This window comes from Sciurus vulgaris (assembly GCF_902686455.1).
Source record: "Sciurus vulgaris genome assembly, chromosome: 9".
NCBI lineage: Eukaryota > Metazoa > Chordata > Mammalia > Rodentia > Sciuridae > Sciurus > Sciurus vulgaris.
Window position 1 is genome coordinate 133,186,145 of NC_136469.1, and position 23,568 is coordinate 133,209,712.

General features: G+C 31.9%; 1 protein-coding gene across 7 annotated transcripts in view; it reads left to right on the top strand.

Moving 5' to 3' along the window:
- Positions 1–23,568, top strand: part of LCORL (ligand dependent nuclear receptor corepressor like) — a 132,870-nt gene that overhangs the window by 90,274 nt on the left and 19,028 nt on the right. For 2 of the 7 annotated variants that reach the window (XM_079154239.1, XM_079154236.1), the window contains exons 6-7: positions 8,628–8,721; positions 16,641–23,190. The exons of 1 other annotated variant lie outside the window; for it this stretch is intronic. In XM_079154239.1, coding sequence (XP_079010365.1) covers positions 8,628–8,721; positions 16,641–21,468 — 4,922 coding nt within the window. In that variant the 3' untranslated portion in view covers positions 21,469–23,190. Of the gene's footprint in view, positions 1–8,627; positions 8,722–10,045; positions 12,840–16,640; positions 23,191–23,568 lie in introns of those variants that run through there. 4 more of the 7 variants (XM_079154238.1, XM_079154240.1, XM_079154237.1 and 1 more) reach the window with 4 other exon arrangements.

Sequence of the window (23,568 nt, forward strand, 5' to 3'; positions counted from 1 at the left end):
GCACTAACTTTGAAGTCTGCATTTTAGTATCATTTATTGCTACATTTAAGTACGTTATTTAAGCAGGGTGCAGTGGCACATACCTATATTCCAGTGACTCAGAAAGATGAAGCAAGATATCACAAGTTCAAGGCCAGTTCAGCCATTTAGTGAGGCCCTAAGCAACTTTTAATGAGACCCTGTCTCAAAATAAAAAAGGGCTGGAAATGCGACTCAGTGGTAAAGTGCCTCTGGGTTCAATCCCCAGTACCAAAAACAAAAAACAAACAAAAAAAACCCCTAGTATTATTTTAAAAACTAGGAGAGGGCTGGAGTTGTGGCTCAGTGGTAGTACACATGCCTAGCATGTATGAGGAGGCCCTGGATTCCATACTCAGTACCACATATAAATAGATGTTAAAAATGAAGGACCCATTGACAACTAAATATATATATATTAAAAAAAAACTGGGAGAAAGCTGCTCTAATTAAGAAACATGAAAATCAGATGATATGGATATTATTTATTTTGATCCTTATTGAACATACCCATTGAAAAGACATTTTTAACTCATTAGAAGAAAATTCAGTATAAACTGGGTATTAGACAATAGTAATACCTGTTGTAGACAAACTAGAAAATAAAGTGAAGACAATAACAGTTTTCTTGTATTCATCCTTCAGAAGTATCCATAGCTACTCATCTTTTCAACCTTTCCCAGTCATTTTCTGGAGAATATCCACATGTGCAGGCACACACTCCTCCCAGTACTCAACTGATAGACCTATAGTAGAACATCCTCTGTAAACTTTTTTTTTTAAATATTTCTACATATGTTGCTAAGTATTTTTCTGCAGAATCATGTACTTTAATTGATATATTTAGCTGAATTGTATTCTATATTTTGGGTCATTCTATGTTTAATTCTGTATCTTTGATGTATAAGGAAATATGCTTGAACTGAGATTTTGCACTCAATCTTAATTTTTACCTTAGAGTTTCCTAGAAGTGAAATTGCATGACCAAAGAGTATACTGTTACAAGTCAAGAATAGTAAGGTAGTGACCAGAAGGCAATTTCAGAGGACTTGTAGGCTGATGGTGGGAAATGTAGGTGCTGTTTACATAGGAATGTTCAGTTCATGAAAATTCATTAAACTGTGTACTTAGGTGTACTTTTTGTTATGGATATAATATTTCAATAAAAGTTTTAAATGATCTATGGATGATCATGAGAAGTACTAACTAATGGGTGGCCAAAAAGTTCAGGTTTTCCATAATGAATATTATAATAAGAATACATCCTATGTTTTAATTAAAATATTTGGAGAAGACTTGAACTTGCAGAATTAAGTAGTATAGTGTAAAGGATAAAAAAGAGAATATGTTCTTTTAGCTGTAGTTCATTGGCATTGACTTAAAACCTTTTGAAGCATTGATTTAGGTCAGTACTTCTTAGTAATGCTAAAGAGAAAAGAATTACTCTAATGAAATTTTTAAAATGACATTTGAAAATGTTAAAACTTGGTGTTAATTTTACCAGTAGCACTTTCCTAATTAATTTTAGATTATAAATGTTTACATCCTAATTTCATTATCTTATTTCATCATTATCAATAAATAATGGATGAATAATTTTTTTATTGTTTTTAACTGTATATGTGCAGAGTGAAACACATTGAGGAAAAATGCGACCTTTCCTTTAAAAAAAAAAACAAAAACGACTTGTAGAGGGGAGGCAAATAAAGGAAGAAAAAAAAAAACAAAACAGTGCTATGGTTTGATTGATATGTGACTCTTAAATTTTGTTGTTTCTCCAGTAACTAAAACATCAGCTATAAAACGAGCAATGATAAAAAACAATTTTAAATCAGAACTTGGATACACCAAGGGAATGCTTTTTACACCATGGTTTTTGTTGTCCTTAATAAATTGGGGCAGGGGTCCATTAATATATGTTCATTATTGGAAACTTGGTGAAAACAGACAAACACACACTGCATATAGGCACACATGGATGCAGGTATGCTTGGGCACATTCGTACACATAAATATTTTAGCTGCTCGAAGCTTTGTCAACCAAAGATCACTATTGCTACCATTTTTGTGTATTTAGTTGATTCTACATTTTATTCAATTGGGTTTTTTTTTTTAAACATGTTTGTATTTCTTGAAGTTTTATATTGTACCTTTAAAAAATATAATAGCATTTTGCAGTTACCCATGTTTTATTAATTCCACTAACTGTTAAGTCTAATAAGCAAGTTAAACTACCATATTTTTTGCAACTTTTAAAAAATATGTAGAATTTTTAGAAAATTTATTTATCAGTAATATTGAAATGTGGTTTCTTTATATATAATATTCATGGAAGATATTGAGATAGATAAACTAGAAGAAAGTGAGCATTTTAAGTTTTTAATCCCTACTAGTAATATTAGATAGTCCAAGTCCATTCCATCCTTAACAACATAATTTATCTTTTAAAAACATTGTACAGGTTAGAAGTTTAGTTAATGCAGATTGTGGGATATGAATATTTGAGTTTGAATATCATTTTTAGTATTTATAACTTTGTGACCTTGGGCAAGTTAATTAATCCTTCTTTAAATTGTTTTGTCATTAAAATTTACAAATTAATAAAACCGATTTATATCATTGGTTGTAGGAACTAAAGTTAAAACATAAAACATTCTTGGTGTAGTGCTTTGCATACTTTATACCAAAGTATTATATTTTTATATGCATCAGATTTTATGTAAGTTACTAATTTCTAGCAATCCAATGAATACAAGATGAACAACTGAAACCTGTGTTTTTCTAGGAGAGTCCTGTGGTTTCAGTTGCTCATCATATTTTATTCATTTGATTTCTAGGGACTAAACCTGAAGCTCCATTTAAGGTAGTAGATAAGAAGTGGTCAGAGAGGTTAAAATGGAAAAGCATTAGGTATTTAAACGTAATTTTGTGGCAAACTGTGTTAAATGTTAGGTACTAATTATGATAAAAATTTTATTGCTAATGATTATTTTAGAATTCCTATGGAATTTTATTTGAAATTTTCCCTTGTTTGGTCAACATAAAATACAGGTGATATTTTATTAATATTCATGTGTCAAACCTTATTGATACTTATATATGTAATATCAGTGACAGATGGCTTCACACATCTTTTAACTCATGGTGATGGTCAAGTATAAACTAAGTTTCATGTTTTGTCTTGGATAGCAACTGGAGATCAGTGGTATTGTGAGACATAATAAATTAGTAAATAATGTTTTAATATAGTCTGTTTATATTTTGTGAAGTAAATAATGATCATTGATCTAGACATTTCTTAAGAAAAATTCTTAAAATAATTAGAATCTTTAAAATTAGGAAATTAATGATTAGTAGCCTCTTTTACTTAATGAAGTGTCTCTGTGTAAAGTTAGCACTCTTTCCCAGGTAGGTAGATATCAATCTTTAGAATTGCTGACATTTTTTGACTAGCCAAAGTTCATTTAAGTCTTGTTAGTAAGGTTCTGCTAGATATAGTGCTGTCTCCTAGTTAACTTCTGTTGCTGAATTGAGTAAGGTATTGATGAGTCAGTTATCAAGTGTTTATTGAGCTACTACTATTCTCAGGCCCTTGCTTAGGATATGACTGTTGTGAGAAAATGATGCAATTATTTCTACCTAATTAAATATAAATTTTAAGCAGAGTCTAAACATAGTTACTGACTCCCCATAGCACTATTAGTCTTATAGTGCTAAACTAGGCAAATTATACTAAGTACAGAATAGATAAATACATAGGATGCTTGAGAGTATGAAAGATAACTAGAGAAGAATTAAAAATCACTTTGAGGGGATGATGTTGATAGGTGTGTGTTAGCCAGGCCAGTGGAGCATAGAGCATAACTTTGAAGAATGAATAAAAGACCCAAGAAGCAGTGGAAACGAGTGTCCTTGGAGGAGTGGTAAGCAATTGTGTATTTATGAGGGCTCTAGTTGTTCTCTTTGGATTAGATTTGTTATCAGAAAATTGCATGAAAATACAGAAGAGAGAACAGTTAATAAACTTTAACCCAAAGAACCAGCCAAATGATGAAAGTCAAATTACTTAATTTGGTACTGGTTTCAATTTTTTCAAACACCAGTCCATTTTAAAAATTATGTCTGATAGTATTATATATACAATTACCTGACCTTGTTGAAAGATTACATTTGCCTGTCTTTAGTTCTGAATATTTTGCAGTAGTATTTGATCAGAAACAAGTAAATTGAGGTACTTAATGCCCAGTTTGCAACTAAGAAATAAAAAGTATTGTTTTTTATTAGGAAAAGCCTAATGAAATATACATTTTTCAAGTCAACTGAAAAATATAGCATAATAGACATGTGCCTGTCATCTAGAATTAATAAATAGGTTAATCGTATGTACTTCTGATTCGTCTACTCATAAAGAACTAGAGCATTTCTAGAAATACATTGTGATCTCTTTGTGTCCTTCCATTTATCCTTGGAAGCAATCACTCATACTGCCTATCTATGCATCCGTAAAGAAAGTAATTTTGTGTGCTTCAAAAATTCACATAAATGGCATGCTAAATGCATTCTTTTTTTCCTTAATCCTGAAATTTGGAAATGTCAGCTATAGTTCAAAATGTCCATACTTAACTGTCTAGCACTTTCATTTCTAGATATATTTCTATAACTATATTAAAGAAATTCTTTCAATATGAACATTTGAAACCACCTAGAAGAATGTGCATTTCAGCATTGTTTGTAACAGTGAAAAATTAAAACAGTCCAGATATCTACCAACCAATAGATGAATGGGAAACAAATTGTTATACAAGAAGACAGATTACAAGAGATTACAGTGGGGGGAATAAATTAGTTACCTTCCCCTCTGCTCTTTGTTTATATCACCTTATAAGAGCATAATAAGTACTTAGTTTTTGTCCATGAAGTTAATTCTCAGTACTTTGAAATATATACATACAAAACAATGTTGGTATGATGTGGTGTCTCCACTGTAAAGGAGAGAAGATGACAGATGTAATCACCAGTCAGATTATCAGTCAGCAGCAGGAGAAAGAAAATACTCTGTCCCCACCACTGCTGATCTTTCTTTTTCTTCATCCTTCTTCCAAAAATGTCTTTTCCCTTCTCTTAAGATTTTTGCTTTTCTAAATCAGACAGTCCTTAGGGATAACTTTTTAATTTTTTCCACCTCTCAAGCTGCAAGCTTGAAAATAGAGAAAGGAATCATGACATTGGCAAAATGCTTGCATCTGCGTGGTCATAGCTGCTAACAAAGGCAGTATTTTCTATAGATTACTAAAATTTATCTAAAAATCTTTAATGTACATTAGAACTGTTTTTTACATATATGTATCTTGTGTTTACTCTGAAAATATTCATTGATTAAAGAATTTTAATGTAATATGACAATTTTTTTGAAGATACTACAGATAATAATGTGTTACTTCATTGTCAGAGACCTTTAGAATAAAACTTCTAACATGGGCAGCCTAGACATGGAGACCCAGGGGCTGTGGAAAAAAGATGAAAGCATTGCTCACCAGGGATAACATTTAGATTTCCTGTGGGAAACAGAATAGGGCTTATGTCTGGCTTATACAGATTAAAATGAGCTAGAACCAGGGCTAGGTATGGTAGTGGTTCAGAAAGAATAAGAAATTTTTATTGTATTAGTTAGAGAGCTACAACCTAACTTTTGCATAGTTTGTATGTAGAAGAGAAAGAAGGAGTTCCCTGTACCTCTTTTCATTATTTCTGTTGTGGTAAATAATTAGATTTTAATTGAGTGCATCAGACGTCTAGAAGAATTTAGAACTAGGGAAATTCTGTTAATTTATTATGAAATTTTAATTAATAATTAGGCTTAGAATAAGTGTATTTTATATGCTATAAGTTGTATATAAAACATGAACAAAATTGAAGTTAGTAAATACAAATAAGGGTGAGGCAGTAATTTTTTGAAGACGATGTTCTCAAGTCTTCTAAATAGTCAAATTTTAATTGTTAAAGAACAAATAAAATAGTAAAATATAGAGAAGATAACTTATTTTAGTAGGTTCTAGAACTATTAATGCTTAATCAATAAGATTTCTGACCTTGAGGAATTTAGTGTCATGGGAAAGAAAAATACATAATAAGTGCATGATAGTGTTATGTTACAGGATGCTGTTGTCACAGGGAAACAGTAAGTTCCTTTTAGAGGATATTTGGATCTTCAAGAATGTCTGACAAGTTCAATAAGTGGAAAGAACATTCTAGGGCTGGGGAGATAGCTCAGTTGGTAAAGTGCTTGCCTTATAATCCAGAGGACCCTGGATTAGATCCTCAGCACCGCAAAAAAAGGGGTGGGGGCATTGTAAGCAGAGGGAAGACGTACTTCAATTGAGAAACATAACACCACACAGCATATTTCAGGAATATGCTATGGTTAGATACATGTGAAGCATAGGATTTGAGATGAATTGAATACCAAGCATAAAATTAGGCTGGATTGATAAACCGGAGCCAAATACTTGAACGATTTTTTTAAGCGTACTATGTGCCAGGTACATGGTTTAGATCTCCAATTCCCCCTTTTATCCTTCTAGTCTAAGCAGTCTAACTTCCGGACTCACTAAATTTGAGTTGTTCAAAATCCTATTTGTCAAATATTTATTGAACATTTATTATACCCCAGACACTGTTTTAGGCAGAAAGGATAAAATAAAATGTTCTCTGCCTTTACATATATTATAGTCTTCAACTAACACTGGTAAGTATATAAGCAACTAGAATAGCCTGTTAACTGTTAAATAATGTTGGTAAATGTTGCTGGTATAGGAACCTAGAAGGATGATGATCAAGTCCAAGTTATGTCCTGAGCCACTGAATAATGAGTTACATTTGATGAGAACTGGGATGAGTGCAAGTGACAGAAGGAAGAGAACACTTTTAGACAGAGAAAACCAACAGAGTAAAAATCCTGAATAAAGAAATGGTGTAGCTTTTTCCTAGCAAGTTTCCCTGCTGCACCATCACCCCCTTGTAGGCCATTCTCCCCATGAGCAGATTAATCCTTCAAAGACATGAATTAGAATCATGTCAGTCTTTTGCTCGAAACTGTCCAGTGGTGTCCTGTCTGCCTCAGAATAAAATTGAAAGGTTTAATCATTGCCCAAGTGGTCCTGTGTAATCTCTTGCTAAATTCCTGATGTTATCTCATTCTTATTCTGGATTACCCTACTGCAGTCATAGTAGCCTCTTTTCTATTCATTTTATATTCCAGACGTGATTCTACTGCATAGCTCTTGTACAAACTGTTCTTTCTAGAAGCTTTCTCCAGAATATATGTTTGGTAGCCTTCACTTTGTTCAGGATCCTATTAAATCAAAGAGGCCTGCACTTATGGAGAACACTTTATAATAAACAGCAACCTCCTCAACCTTATGTTCATTTTTCTATCAGCTTACTCTGCATTATTTTCTTAAGTAGCACCATCATAATTGGCGGGTGGCAGTATTGCATGAATAATCTCACTAGATCCTAAGCATCATGAGAATGAGTACTTTTTTTAACTGTTGCTCTTGTGATGGCTAAAACAGAGCTTAATTCAGAATAAACATTCAAAACATTATTATTCAGTTCTACTAAGAAGGTTTTAGATAAGATGCTTTATTTTTATTTTTTCATTTTTAATTTCCCTGGAACATTTAAGTATTATGTGAATTGATACAGTAACAGTAAAAGAGTTGATTTCTTTTTAACTCAATTGAATTATTTAGTATATTTTTAAACATGTGTTTTCTTATGGTAATAAAAATTTTCACCCAACAGTGGAAACACATTTACAATATTATGTATTTTAAAGGCAGTTTATTCTTTTGATCCAGAAGCATGTCAGGTTAACAATATCTGAATCATTGACTTTTTAATACAGTACTATGGGAATAATAATAATAATAATAATAGCAACAACTGCATTTTAATAACAAATGCTTAAGCAGTTGTTTTATAACAGGTTATTTTCCCTAAAGTTTTGTTATATCTTCATACCATCATAGGTATAGCTACAACATATTACATAAGCAAATAGTCTCATTTTACACTGAGTTCCTGAACATACATTGGCTGCAAAGAGTCAACAGTTTGCCTAACGTATGTATGCCACATATTGCTAATCCCTATGGGTACTAATTCAGTTCTTTTACTCACCACATTTTCTGTCATCTCTGTTTTGTACAACTTGCATTTCTCTCACTTTCCCAAAACACCATATGGGAAGCCTTGAGTGGAAAAGAGTCATGACTGAGCAATCAAGTAAGCTGTTCTCTACAAAATCGTGGGAGAGGTGATCAAGAGTTGATTCTAAACACATCTGTACACACACATCTTGTCTGTTACTTTCTTCAAGTCATCTGGCAATGTTAGATCCTCCTCTGCTCCCTCTTTCCTATGTAGTGCCTTCCCAGTCATGTCCTTGCTAAAACCATTTAAGATAAGTAGGTAATGGGCACATATCAGATATGTGTTAATATTTAGGTCATAACCTAGTAGGCCAACAAGATATGAAATGGTAAAATGTAAGGATTGCCTATCTATTACAAATATAAAAGTTTTTTCTCTTGCAAAAATTATAGGGGATGGAGTGTTAGATCTCTCTACAAAGAAAACCAGCATAAAATCTGAAGAGTCATCCATATGTGATCCTTCTTCTGAAAATTCAATGGCTGGGTAAGCAATATCTAGGAAATATAATTTAATATTAATGTAAAATTATCTCTGCAGAGAACTCAATAATATTCTGAGTGGTACTGACATAGTTTTCCTCCAGAGTTTTTGTCACTCATAAGTGTGTCTCTCATACCTTTCATTTGTCCTTTCTCTTTCTTTTTTATTCTTTCTGTTAAAGAAAAGTTATCAGAACAATCACCAAACTTTAGTTCTGTTACTAAGATGAACTATCAGCTTAATCATAGAATGCAACCTAAGAAGCAGGACAAGTGAGAGAAATTTACATTAAAAATCAGGAGCAGTTTTAAGGAAAATGTGATTTCAGTATTTAATTTTTTTAAAATGAACAAATTCTAAAAGTACTGTGCTTACTAATTCTTAGGGCTAGTTTATAGTGTTTACATTTTTTTCATTATGCTCTAGATGTGGTGGCAAATGATTTAATATATCTAGTAATCACCACGAAAAATCCTTTTATGTTTTGAAAACTGTCATTGAATTAATTTAAATAAATACCACTGAAATGCTGTTCTGTTGGACTTTTGGATTTTTTTTTTTTTCCTTTTTTTTTTTTGTAACTTTCACATCTTCCCATTAACTACGTAGGAAACTTTTTGGGTCACATTTAAATCTGAGATGTAGAGTGTCATTTCTTTCAAATAAGGCTGCAGTAGTGTTTGAGTCATAAAATAGATTATAAGCTTTCTATTGAAGAAACTGAAAATTACCTGATACGTTTATAATAGAAATAAGTTGCTGTGTCTAAAAATGAAAGTATTTTATTCAAATACACCTCGTTTCAGATTTTAAGTTTTTGTCTAGAGGAAAATTAGTCTTGTGGAAATATGGGATGTTTGTGTTTGGAAATATTCTTGCTGCTACAAATTTCCTTTAAATGGGTTGACTCTTTTATTACTTGTTTAGCGGTAACGTCACGTTTCTACTAACAAAAACTCCTTTAGGATTTGGGTATTTTTTAATAATGGAACTCTAATTGTACAAATAAAAATTATAAGTGTTGCTCTGCAAGCATCTTTCAGAGGAATAGCAACATCATGAGAATATTTTTACAAATACTGTTAGGATTTTATGTTCTTGGAAGGTCTGCCCCTTGAGGCCACCGTATCATTGACACATTGTCCTACCAGGACTGTAGCGTTTGCTTTGATAAGGAGTAACTACCACATCTCACAGACTTAAAAGTGTCATAAGCAGTGATGTTACCTAAGCAAGGAGTATAATAAAGGAGTGGACCCTTCCCTTCCATAGCTGTGTGAGAGTCTCTCATGCATCAGTTTACCATCGTTTCATTCCATCCATCCAGGAGACTACACAGAAACAGAGAGGACTATGTGGAAAGAAGTGCTGAGTTTGCAGATGGTTTGCTCTCAAAAGCTTTGAAAGACATTCAGTCTGGAGCACTGGACATAAATAAAGCAGGCATACTTTATGGCATACCTCAAAAAACTTTACTTCTCCACTTAGAAGCCTTACCAGCAGGGAAGCCTGCATCTTTTAAAAACAAAACTCGAGATTTCAATGATAGTTACTCATATAAAGACAGTAAAGAAACTTGTGCAGTGCTGCAAAAAGTAGCCTTGTGGGCAAGAGCTCAAGCAGAGCGCACAGAAAAAAGTAAACTCAATCTACTTGAAACCTCAGAATTAAAATTCCCAACAGCTTCCAGTTACCTCCATCAGTTAACTCTACAGAAAATGGTTACTCAATTTAAAGAAAAAAACGAAAGCCTTCAATATGAAACTTCAAATCCTACTGTACAATTAAAAATTCCTCAGCTACGAGTAAGTTCTGTTTCAAAATCACAACCTGACGGTTCTGGTCTATTGGATGTTATGTATCAAGTTTCCAAAACCTCTTCAGTCCTAGAAGGATCAGCGCTCCAAAAACTGAAAAATATACTCCCTAAACAGAACAAAATAGAATGTTCTGGTTCTGTAACTCACTCAAGTGTTGACTCTTATTTTCTACATGGGGACCTCTCTCCTTTGTGTCTTAATTCCAAAAATGGAACAGTTGATGGAAACTCTGAAAACACTGAAGATGGATTGGATCGAAAAGATAATAAGCAGCCCAGGAAAAAACGTGGCCGCTATCGGCAATATGATCATGAAATAATGGAAGAGGCTATTGCAATGGTAATGAGCGGAAAAATGAGTGTTTCCAAAGCACAAGGAATTTATGGGGTACCTCACAGCACTTTAGAATACAAGGTAAAAGAAAGATCTGGAACACTGAAGACTCCTCCGAAGAAGAAACTACGATTACCAGACACTGGGTTATATAACATGACAGATTCAGGGACTGGCAGCTGCAAAAACAGCAAGCCTGTGTAGATTACTCGTTAGGAAAATGCGTGTGTGTGTATGTGTGTGTATGTGTGTGCGTGTGTGTGCGTGTATGTGCACAGGTGTGTATTTGTGTGTCTACATACACACATGTGGGAATTACAAATGCTCACTTTGACAGGAGACATGAAATTTTACAGTTCAAAAACCACTTACATGCCTTTTGAAAAAAAGTTTTATTCAGGGTTTTCACTGTGGACAGAATTATATAGTTGCTTACTTAATTCTGATAGTTTGTATTTAATCCTTGTATAAATAGGTGAAAGAGATTCAGGTTTTCTTTAGTAGTCAATAGCATAAAGCGTGGGAAAACAAGTAATTGTCAAGTGAAACATTTTTATTGGTGAAAGGACATTCTAGCCATTCAGTTGAACCATCTTATAATGGTAATATGATATTAATAGTTTGTAAACATTTTTATATAACATACTTAACAGTTATTGTAAGTATGTCAAAGAAACCAATCAGTTTAAATAGAAAGCTATCTTCATGCTAAGAAAAATTAATATATACAGTATTAATACACTACAGTGCATTCTATGAAATACAAATGCACTCAAGTGCATCCACCAGGAATAGAAAGAAAACCTTAAAAGATATGTATAATGAAATTTAATATTTATCATTTAATAGTTGATTTAGCAGGAAGTTGGGGTTTATAAGGTATATACTTTAAAAAAAACTGACACATAGTTAACCCCAGCAGCTATAGAATCCTTTAATATAAGATGGACTACTAAGAACAAAAAGTAATTTAAATTTAATTATTAAAATAATTTAATTTTGTTTTTCATTTGAAAAATAAGCTAATGTGTAAGGTTAGAAAAGAAAGTTGGAATGCAACTTAGAGCATGTTTATAATGTGCACAGAAAAAGCTTGAGAATGATAATTTTGGTTTAAATGTGCTGGTTAGTTGATGTTATGACTACTTTAAAGTTTAAGGATTGTGACACACTCCGACTATTGAAAAACCTCAGTGTAACTTTAATATATTTGCTGCTGTGACATTTCAAAACATTTTCAGTTTATCAAAATGAATTACAGATTTCATTTTGGTGGGCGATACATTATCATTTTGCTAATAACCAAATTTGCAGTTTGTTCAGGGTCTTGAATAGATTTACAGATATTTAACACTGAAGCTGTTTTGAACTTTTAGTAATGTAAACTCTACTAATTGGGTAGTTAGAAGCTGGGCAGTGCATTTTAACTTTTACTAGACTCATAAGAGAGATCAGTAATTTTTATATAGCAGTTTTAAAATATGGGTCAGAGTATTCATGTTGGATTTATGGAGTATGCAGTTTTAGAGGTAAAATGTTATAAAGCATGTGCCTCCATATAAAGAATGAGGATTTTGCTTTATACATTAAAAATTCTGAGTGCCCCTTTTCTCTGTTAAAATTCAGGTTCTGATCATTTCTCTAAGCCAGTTTTTTCAATTCCAAAAGGAATTCTTACAGCTGAATTTAAAAAATGAGTGCACCTTGTCAAATACTTGTGTTTTTACACTTGTGTTTGTGTATATTTAATAATCGCTATACATGTAATACTAAAGAAATTTTCAGCTATTAAATTTAAAAACTGCTTACATGTATTTAAAGAAATTGAAGAGTGAGAAAATACACAAGTAGCTATTTGGTATCTGAGATCTGTAGTGAACTCTTTTCAGCTGTTAATGTCACCTGCATACTAGGGTATGAATCCTCTTACTCTCTCCACTCCCACCCCAAGAAAATATACATAATAGATTACAAAACAGCAGATGTCAGGGTCATCTTTCTTTTTAAAGAATTAAGCCATATTTTGTGAGGGTCAGAACTTGGATTATTTAATATATCCCCCTTCCCCGCCCCATTGAAAAACAAAGTTAAAGTAAATGTTTCAAAACAATTTTATCGACCTCTTTATACAGAATTTTACTTGCAAAACTTTGGGGGCTCGAATGCATTACATGATATTTATATTGTATTGAGCTTTTTTATTCCTCACACTATATTTACATTAATAAATTGATTGAGAAGTTTATAGTAAAGGGAAATTTACAGAACACTTTTATATCATTTAAAAGATGACCTGACCAAAAACTTTACAGGATTCATAAATCAGGGATCATTTTGCTATTGACTTCACAGTGATCAGTAGTTTTATAGGTAATATTATAGTTAATTTGCAGCATTTTAGTACTTGTATTATTTATTTTTGGTCAGAAATAGTAAATTAAAATATTTTTTGATAGTTTATAGGTAATGATCAACCCATAACTTTTAAAAGAAACAAAATGTTTCTATTATTGAGTTAACTTTTTAATTATACAAACTAGGAAAGGCAGGGAAATTTATGGGTTCCCCTTCTCCCCAGTGGTTCTATTAAGATGTTCTTTATGTTAAACTTTCAAAGTACTTTATAAATTTAGTTACCAGTTACTACTTAATTGACAATTTTCTGAAAAATCCAGTTTCAGCAGACTTTTAATGAAGGTGAAAGCAACCCTTATGTGCTTTCTACTTATTTGAATGTTCCTCAAGTATTTTATATTTAAAATAAAAAAGAAGGAAAAGAAAAAAACAGTGCCTCTGTTTTTAGAAAACTACTGCTCAGTAAAGTTGTTTAAACCATTTCTGGTAGCTAATGACAATTTTATATTAAATTGTATACTAACTTTAGTGAGACTGATTTTTTTAGTTGTTTACAGTACAAATACTTGTATTTGTTTTTTAATTGCAGTATTTCCATTGTCGCAGTAATTTAGTAAAACTCTGTGGCTGCCTTGATTTTGACAGATTTTGTTAATATAAACTGATTGTTAGGCAATTAGTTATATTTATGCATAAATCAATTGCACTATAATTCATGAATTATTTATTACAATATTTTCTAATGAATTCATGTATCTGTCTTGTGTTGTAAATGTACTGTAATTCTGTTCCTACTTTGTGTTGTTATATATCTAAATCTGATTGTATGAATTTTAATTGTTCAGTTAACGTGTTTCTAGGTTGTAATTTGTAGTAAAGCACTTCAATGCTTTTGCACTTAAATTTACAACACTGTTGGTGTGTGATTGATTTACTCATTCAGTAAAAGAAAAAAAAAAGAAAAACAAAAGAAAAATCTGACTACACTGACTTCTTTGATTCCCTGTAGGAAGGGACTTTTATTAAAATTAGAATTAGAATTGATTCTTTTAAGAAATATTTCAAAAATAAACTTCTAATGGAAAAATGGGTAGTAACATACAAAAATTAGGCAGAATGTTTTCATTTATAGATCAAACAGGGAAAAGTTAGAAAAATTTTGAACATGAAGAACAATATTGGTATCTATGAAAAATATAATTTTAGGGACTCTAATCACTTGAGAAAAAATTGTTGATTGGAGACATATATATATATTCAACTTACTTGTATGTTAGGTTTTTCTTTGAGGTGGGAGAAATAAGGAAAAGAGAAAGCCTGAAGCAAAATAAGTATGTTGAAGAGTTCTATAATTTGAAAATTTATTCACCTTGATAATATAAGATACAGCCTAATATCTGAATATCTAATGGTTACCTTTTTTGAGCTATTCTTCATATGACACCAAATGGGAATTACCACTGTGGTATTTTTGAATTTCCATTATTAAAAGAAATAAACTGAATTAGAAAATTCTTCTTTTAAAGCATACATTTCCTTGGAATGTCATAAAATGGTTATTAAAATCAGTGGTTTTCATAATGTTTGGAGTTTAATCAAATTGAAATTACAATTTTTATTTAGATTATTTAACCCTAGTTGTTCATTTTGATTGTACTTTTTGTGGACATATTTATTTTAGGTGCTGGGACTTGAACCCAGAGCCTCATGCTCTAAGCACACACTCTACTAAGCCAGCCCCTGAATGTTTGAGCTTTGTATTTAACTTCATTAACAGAAACATGTCTTGGAGCATTTCAGGAACTGTTATGAAAGGATGTTCATCTTTAAGATACAACGCAATGTATTTTTCCAAGAAACATCCTTCCTTTCATTATTAGTTAACAAATAGGATATAGGCTCTATATACTGCTTTAGAAACTGTTGAAGTGTATCCATTAGGATATTTTGGGTTTTATTTTGCTTATATGAAAATTAAAGGTTTACTTTGCTAGACAAGAGTATATCTTAATATTTAATATCTGTCATTTCCTCATGATTTTGCTCTACATTTGTTGTGAACTTTCTGATTTTAAATCACGAGAGTCAGTCCCATTGTTGTACAGTTCCAATTGTGACACAAATTACAAAACAAATTATTTATAGAAGGGAAAATTCAGAATCTGAGGTCATATGCTTCATTTATGTAGAGGCAGCCACGGATGTAAGAAGTTTTATTATAATTTGCATCTCTTTTCACTTTGATAGGTTTTTTTATAGCAAATTATTTTAATAAAGTGTAAATGAAATATTGCCCATTTACCTGTGAAATAGGTTATGCCAGTTTTAGGGAGCAAAATAATACTATTTCCACTTTTTGTTTTAAAAAAAATCTTCAATTTTTAATAATACACAAACATAATACATTTCTTTAAAACGCTACGTTCTTCAGTTGGAATTCACTATCAGTTTATCCCAATATGAACCCTAAATAAAATTTGTATAAATCAGGAATTTAACTACAGACATAACAAATCACAGGTGAAAGGTTTATTTTCATGTACAGAGTTTGGTGATATGTTTAATTAAAATAGATACTTTTCTGAAACAGAATTCTTTTAATATATTTTACTCTTCTTGCTGCTGGTGTTAGGTTAAAATTTTTTTCATAGACTTCTATATTGATTGATAAGAAATTTGGGTATTAGTTAAAAGTTAGATGTATATTAGTTTCTGCAGTGGGCATTTTCCAGCATTTGAAATTTAATAATTAGGTAAGTAATGCCTTTAGTTTTCCTGTAATTACTTTAGCATTTGAATCAATTAAAAATAGATATAATTTATAAATAGCTTCCAGCTGTTTATTTTTTATTAGGTAAAAATGCCTGCAGCTTAATCTCAAAAAAGACATTCTGTTACTTATATTAAATCTAAATTCCTTAATTTTCCTTGTAACTGTACAGCACTCTCTTTTCCTAACAATTTCACTTTTAGTATATGAAAAAATATTTCAAATAAAGATAAAATTTTATTCCTATATCTTATTTTCCTTATTTGCACTAACATAGACTGATAATTATCAAAATAACTTACAAAATGTTTACAAAAATTTTAATTCCATCTCAGTTCTTTACAGTAAATGTTAATATATCCAAAACACTAAATATTATCAGTATGTAAATATAATTATCAGCTTTTGTATTGCAAAAATAGGGCTTTGCTTTGACTCCTTTACTTTGTCATAGGACATTATATTATTTCTGCTTCATTATATTTTTGCTAAAAAATAATCAAGATGTCATTATTGCAGCTCTGTAGGAGTCAGCAAGGAGTTCAGCATTACCAAAATATTTTGTTCAAATTCTGTCAGAATTATAACTCCTTATCATGGTATTTTTGCTGTAATTCATTTTTTTGTTTGATTTTTATTTTTAGTTCAACTGTTGATGCAAAATCAGAGGAAGCTTCTAAAATGGAAAAAGGAAAATCAGCATTAAGCAAAGTTTTGGAATCTTTGTGCATACATCACCAGCAACAAGTTTTGGCTATGTTGAAATTTCTAGTCCAAGAGCAGAATGCTACTTCTCTTTGCTGTTGTAATGCATCATGTGCTGTGTCTTCAGAATCTCAAAAGCCCCTATTTGAAGATGATTTACATGATCTGTTCTGTAGTTGTGAATATAGACTGGCAGAAAGAGGGTGTTTACAAAGTGAAAGACAAAACCCTGGTTTAGTGCCTCTGCCAGTCTGTATTAAAGAATTACATTGTTTATCTTGCCAAACTGTAACTATTGAGCACATTAAGACAGTAATGAATAGAGGAATTGCAGATACTTACAGTTCTCACAGGTGCTGTTCTGGACTGTCACCAAACATTCACTCTACAAAATCAGCCTTTCATAGTCCTCTTTTGTCAAGGGAAGTATGTGATCTTTCAGTCAGTCTTAAAGATGTATGTAGATCTCGAAGTCCCTCACCCCCACCGTTATCACCTGTGCAGACTGAAGGATTTGAAAAACTGGTAGATGTCATCTCAGAGTTTTCAGCCTTAGAAAATAACAAACTTGAAACAAATACTAACCAGCCTCCATCTCTAATACCAGCAGAAATAAGCAGCAACAAGGGTGACCATGAAATCAAAATACATAAAACTAAAAAATCCAGTAACTCTGATTCTTTACTCTCAGATGCCAGTGGTAATTGTACTCCAAATTATGAAAAAGGTGAAACTGCTGTAATTTTTCAAGATTTAATGGATCGCATTAATGAAAAATTAAAATCAATAGAAACCACAGATATGACCAATCTTGTAAAGTTATCTAGCAATGATTGTAATGCAGATAATGATTTTAAGTTGGGAAATTTAATAACGTCTCTCTTGCATAATGCAAAGGCCAGTGATTATAGTTTTATGGAATTACTGAGTCAACATGATAAAAAGGTAGAAAATAAAATTATTCAGACAAGATTTCGAAAGCGTCAACAAACTTTATTTGCAATGCACAGCTCTCCTGATTCACCAGTCATTAGAAGGCAGTCTTTACAGATCAAAAGAGAACTTGCTAGTCTTGATGGAAATTTTATGAGGAAAAAATACAATGAAAAATATTCAAGGAAGTCGATGCACAATGATGAGGTACTTTCATCAGACAAAGAAGAATTCCATCATTGCCAAGTGCCTTCTGTACAAAATTCAAAATGCTTTCAAGATAAAAATCGTGCAGAAACATTTCCACCAAATTATACCCTTCAGTCATTGCAACTACCTCTTAATAGTTTAGAAACTAACTTGGCTTTTGATGAAATTTCAGAAAACTTTAATAAAACAACTACAGCCGAGAAAATAAGCCTAAGAAAATCACAAGAGAATGCTGCAGCTGGAAAAAAAAAATTGCAAAATAATGGGAAGAATCCAAAATTAGAGAACACTCAAACTCCTTTGAGAAGCGATGTTTCTGGACTTCTGAGCAGAACTAAACGAAATATTGTGCCTCCAGGGTGGTATTCTATATATGTAACAAATAATTATGTTTTCAAAAAATCCCCTAAGGCCAAAAGAGTGTCTGAATCCACACACAAAAAAGATGTGAAAAATATTCAGGTTGAAAACTCACAGAATATAGATCTAAACAAAATTGCGATGAATTCAAATTTACAAGTTGTCGTGGAGCGTTTGGAAGATACAATAGGTATGGCCAAAAAGTCTTGGGATAATGGGCTGTTATCAGAAGGATATAAAGCTTCTAAGAAATTGATAGAAATTGATGGTACTGGGAGAAATAAGACTTCTACTTCAAGCAGAATGACATGCGAAGAACAGGGTTTATCAAAATCTGCAGTGTCATCAAGCAGTGTTATCCAAAGTCTGCGGATGCCTCCAATGGATTTGAATAATAAGAGACTTGATAATCAGAAAAGGTCTTCTGTTTTAGATACAGGTAGCTTGATTTCTGGTGTTGAAAATATGCCAACAAAGTGTGAAGGTATTGAAAACTCTTCTTTTTCGAACTATTCTAGTCCTATCAAACTCATGTTTCTATCGGAAATTAAAAGCAGTGAAGGAGTCAAATATACATTGACTTCAGTTGGTACTTCCCAATCAAATGCTGATGTTCCTTCTGAGAAACATGTAACCCATCACATAATTGGGAAAAACACAGAAGCAAATGAGGATATCCCAAATGCTAGCTTTGAAAATTACAGTTTTAATCATGACACTGATATTCTTCAAAGAGAACTAAACAAATGCAATTGTGTAAAAGAACCTACAGAATCTTCTGCAGTGTTTTCAGATGATTTGAATAGGGATAAGCCACAAGAAGAATCAAAGGGAAGTTCAATCGTTACTGTTGATTCATCTTTCAAAAGAAAACCAGGTAGACCCAAAAAAATAGGTCCCCAAGTTGTGAAACAGATTAAACGACCAATTGGAAGACCACCAAAACCTAAAACTGATCAAACGGACATCACCATTTGCCAAAATGAATCCTTTAGTGCTGGAAGGATGAGCCCAGAAGCTCTCCTATCAGAGGTAAAAGAAGGTATTTATAGAAAGAGTATTACTGTAACTGTTATTTATGGAAGGTCAAGAAGAACTAAAAGGCATGTTTCTGAGGGAAGTGTAAACATCAGCAACATTATGTCATTAAACAATAATGTTGGTGATTTTCCAACTGAACTTAATAGTCTCAGAAATACTAGAGAACATGAAATTGACTTGAGTAAAAGAATAAGTGCTGTGTCAAGTTTGACTGCTGCAAGAGAGATCTTGGGGTCTGACTTTGAGCATGTTAGGCCTGTCAAAAACAAGTGTGTGGTACCTCAGCCTCCTAAGAACATTACTCGACCAAATCAGAAGCCTTTGGCAATAATTAGAAAGCCTGGAAGGCCTGCAAAAGTTAAAATCTCTGGCATATCTGTGACTATTAATAGAATTTCACCTCAGGAAAGAGAAGTAAGTATTAGCAGCTGCTTACCTCCTCTAGAACAGGAGAATATGTTAGGAAAATCTCTGCCTGAAGAAATGCATGACCAAGAATGCATTAAGATGGATAAAACAAGGCATGCTGAAGCTGACATATTTAAAAATGGATCAAAGAGTGTGATTGCTACTCTACCTTTGAGACATTCTATTAGGGACAGAAAACCATCTCTGCATTTCTTGCATTCATTAGCATCTTCTAACTCACTTATTTATAGAAATGCTCTGCTTCCTAAATCATGTAAACCCCATATGCAGAAAGGCAAAAATCAGAAGAAAAAACATGCACAGTCAAGGATAAAAATAACTTCCAAAGATAACCCAGGAACTAGACATTCAAAGAGTGCGAAAAAGTGTTTGGAAGATAACAAATTAATACCCATTTCTGAAGTATCCTTGGACCCTATAATTTCATCAGACTCTTTGCTCAGGTGGTGGGCTACTTCTACTTCAAGTGATTCCTTATTAGAGGAATTAAACAATAGATTTGAGCAAATAACAAATGCTTGGGTGCGAGTGAGTGGAGATGAAGCTGAAGGTTTTGCTCATAAAAAGAAAGAATACATTGAAAATGATCATTTCCAAGTAGCCAAGCCTTTGGAGACTTGTCTTTTAGAACTTGAAGTTTCACCTGTAAAAATGCTTTTTCAGAAAAAGTATGATTTGAATGAACTGTGTACTTGGTTTATGCAGTCAACAGAAACACAGTCTCTTTCACTAGTTAGAAAAGCAAATGCTCGGAATCCTTTGGAAGTAATAAATACCAAGGGAATTAAATTAGGGGCCAAATATTGTGATTTTAATACCAGCCCCTTTAGAAAGCACTTTAAAAAATTTGCACTCTCTTCTCCTTCAAAATCAGGGAAGTTGCATATACTGCATAAGATGGTTAGTTCTCCACTCTTAAATGTGAAAAGTAATTTAACACTAGCTAGATTGAAAAGGACCGAGTTTAAGAGATTGCACCATGAAAGGTGGAGAAGAGAGGGAAAGCTGCACAATTATGGAACAGTTGATTGGAACTCTAAAAGGAGGAACTTAAGATTTTTCTGCCAGAGAGAGTTTTTAAATAAGACTGAGAGGGGAACAAATACTGACATCCCACTCAGTGGAAAAAGCGCAGTAGGTAATCAGTGTATTTTGTCACCTGAGATCAGGGATAACTTTTTGCAAGAGAAGGTGGCAATGCCTGACTTGAAAACACATCCTAGTTTAGAAAATAAATTTAAGTCAGATGCAAAGGAGAATGGAACAAATTGCAGCCAAAGAGATTTTGAAAAGAGGCTAGGAAATCCGTGTCCAAATAATTGGAGGTCAAAAACTTTGAAAGATTGTAGGATATTTTTAAGGAAGATCAATTATCTTGAACACAGAAATACTTTTAAGCTAAATACAATCATTTACTCTCCTGAATCTGTTGACAGTGGAAGTAATCATCAGACACATGTAGATGAATCAAAGCGCTGTACATTAAGATCCCATTCTGCTAGGCAAAATTATTTTAAAAAGCAAACTAAAGAAATAGAAAATGCTAAAGCAAATAGTCCTTCACCTGATAAATTTGCTGACCAACTTAGCAACAGTAAGTTAAGTAAATGTGTTAATTTTGACAAGAATCCTTCTGATAGTTCTCAAGTTCTTAGCAAATTGAACAAAAGAAAAAGACCACCATGGAAGACCACAGAAATGTCAACAAAAAGACATAAACGACAGTCTTACAACAGTGGACAAATGACAAACTATTTTTCAAAATCCCAACTAGGTAAGTTTTTCTCTCCTTAATTTTAAAGTTTCATTGTAGGTGCCTTGAGTAAAGTATGAAATTAGTAGGTAGAAAAGAAATAGCATATTCAATTATTATTGATTTCTAAGATACTTGGACAACCTAATTTCTTGGCACCTAGTATGAAACTCATGATGTTAGGTGCTGCCAAATGTACTAGTGCATTTCCCCATTAATGTGCCTGGGATTTCCAAGTACACACAAATATATTTAGTAGAGACATAGAAAGCTTCTTTACTATATATTATTAGTAGAAAAGTTATATTGTCTGCTTTTGCATTTGATCTAATATAAAATCAGAAAGCAATATGCCAGATTAATACGACCATGTAACTAAAAATTTGCTACACTACAGGCTAATATATATTTATTCTATTGATAAATAACAAGTATGAGATCATGCAGGCTAAAGTAAAAACTCATTGCTAAAGATTATAACATTGTAATCCTAGGAAATCAGTCTCCCATTCACCAAGTTGTTATGCCATTTGGTACTGTTTTGGAATTACTATAAGACTGCTTATTTGAAAAATATAGGAATGATATTTTTTCAATAAATCAGTAAACTTGTTGAATAGTTTATTTATTTTCATCTCAGACATTGAGCTCATTTTCACTAATAGAAAGATGAGAATTTCTTCTTTCCATAGCCTATTAAGGGAAGAGTCATGTGCATGTTAGGTTCATGCTACATTGAGAATGCAAGCAGATTACTTGAACAAATAATATATCCCTTATTCAGTTATATTGACCTGATATTGGTGCTTCAGAACCTAGAACAAATATGATACAAACACTAGTTGCCAATATAACCATTTCCATCTCTGCTTATTAATAAGTGCTAGATAATGCAGGAAGGATTTTTAGGAGTATGAGAATGCTTATTGCTGACTTCCTTGTCATGAAAGAATGCCAGGCTACATTTGGAAATTTAAGAATACTTTATACAGAGGAAGTATTGGTGGCCTTTTTTCTGATTACCTATTTTAAAACTTTTTAAAAGGTAAAATAAGTAGTATTGTGTTTTATATTAAAATATTAAAAGCAGTAGTTCTTTAATAGGTTAATGATTTTTATAGGCCCAAAATTCAATTATTTAACTGAGTAACTTTAAAATACCCATTTCAGTAATATCTAGCATGTATTAACTAAAATTTCAAAAATTTAACATGCAGTGATTAAAATGTCAAAGGTAGCCAAAATAGGATCCCTATTATGAAAAAATAAATCAAAACTAAAAGAATGATCTTTGTTTCTTGTCCTCAAAATAACTAAAAATGACATTATAGCAAATAATGTTGGGGGAAAAAAACCTGATTGGTGATTTTTGGAAAAAGTTTATAATTCACCTGAATACATACACATTTTTATGAAGAATAAAATGTAAGGTTTCATTTTAATGTTCTATATCATCCTCATTTCATGCTGCTATAGTTTATCAAAGGAATTTGCTTTAATTCACTTTACAACAGAACCGTATTTTATCCTTCCAGCTTCTTAGGCATTGTATCTTCCTAATTATTATGTGTAAAGTTTATTTTAATCTTATTTTTCACCCCCACTAAATATGAGCCCATCCTAAAAAAAGTAAGATGAAGCTGTCTGATTACTACTTTTTCAAATTAATTTCAAAATTCTTTTGGAGTATTTAAGAAAAATATCTTAGTATCATACAAAAAGTTTTTCATCTTATTTTAAAAATTACTATTACTAGTTCCTGTTCTGCTTAAAGTTTTATTTATCTTTTACTGATAACTTTCCTTCTTTAATTTTTAACATTCTTTTTTTATCAGCAAGGACATTATTTTTATAAAGTTGTATTTATGGCAGTATTTGTTATATTTATCTGAGTTTTAAATGTTTTCTTACAGTATTATTTTTTTCTCATTATTCTTGGTATTCCATACTTCTTTTTGACCTTTTGGAAATGACACTAAAACTCATTATTAGTTTTATATGTGTTTTTCTTTTTTGTAGAATAATTGCAAATGAAAAGAGATAAAATTTTAACAGTAGGACTTTCCTAGAAAATTTCCTAGGACAATGTATATAATGAATTTTGAAATGTTTCTATTGGTGAAAAGTTTTGTTTCTACCAT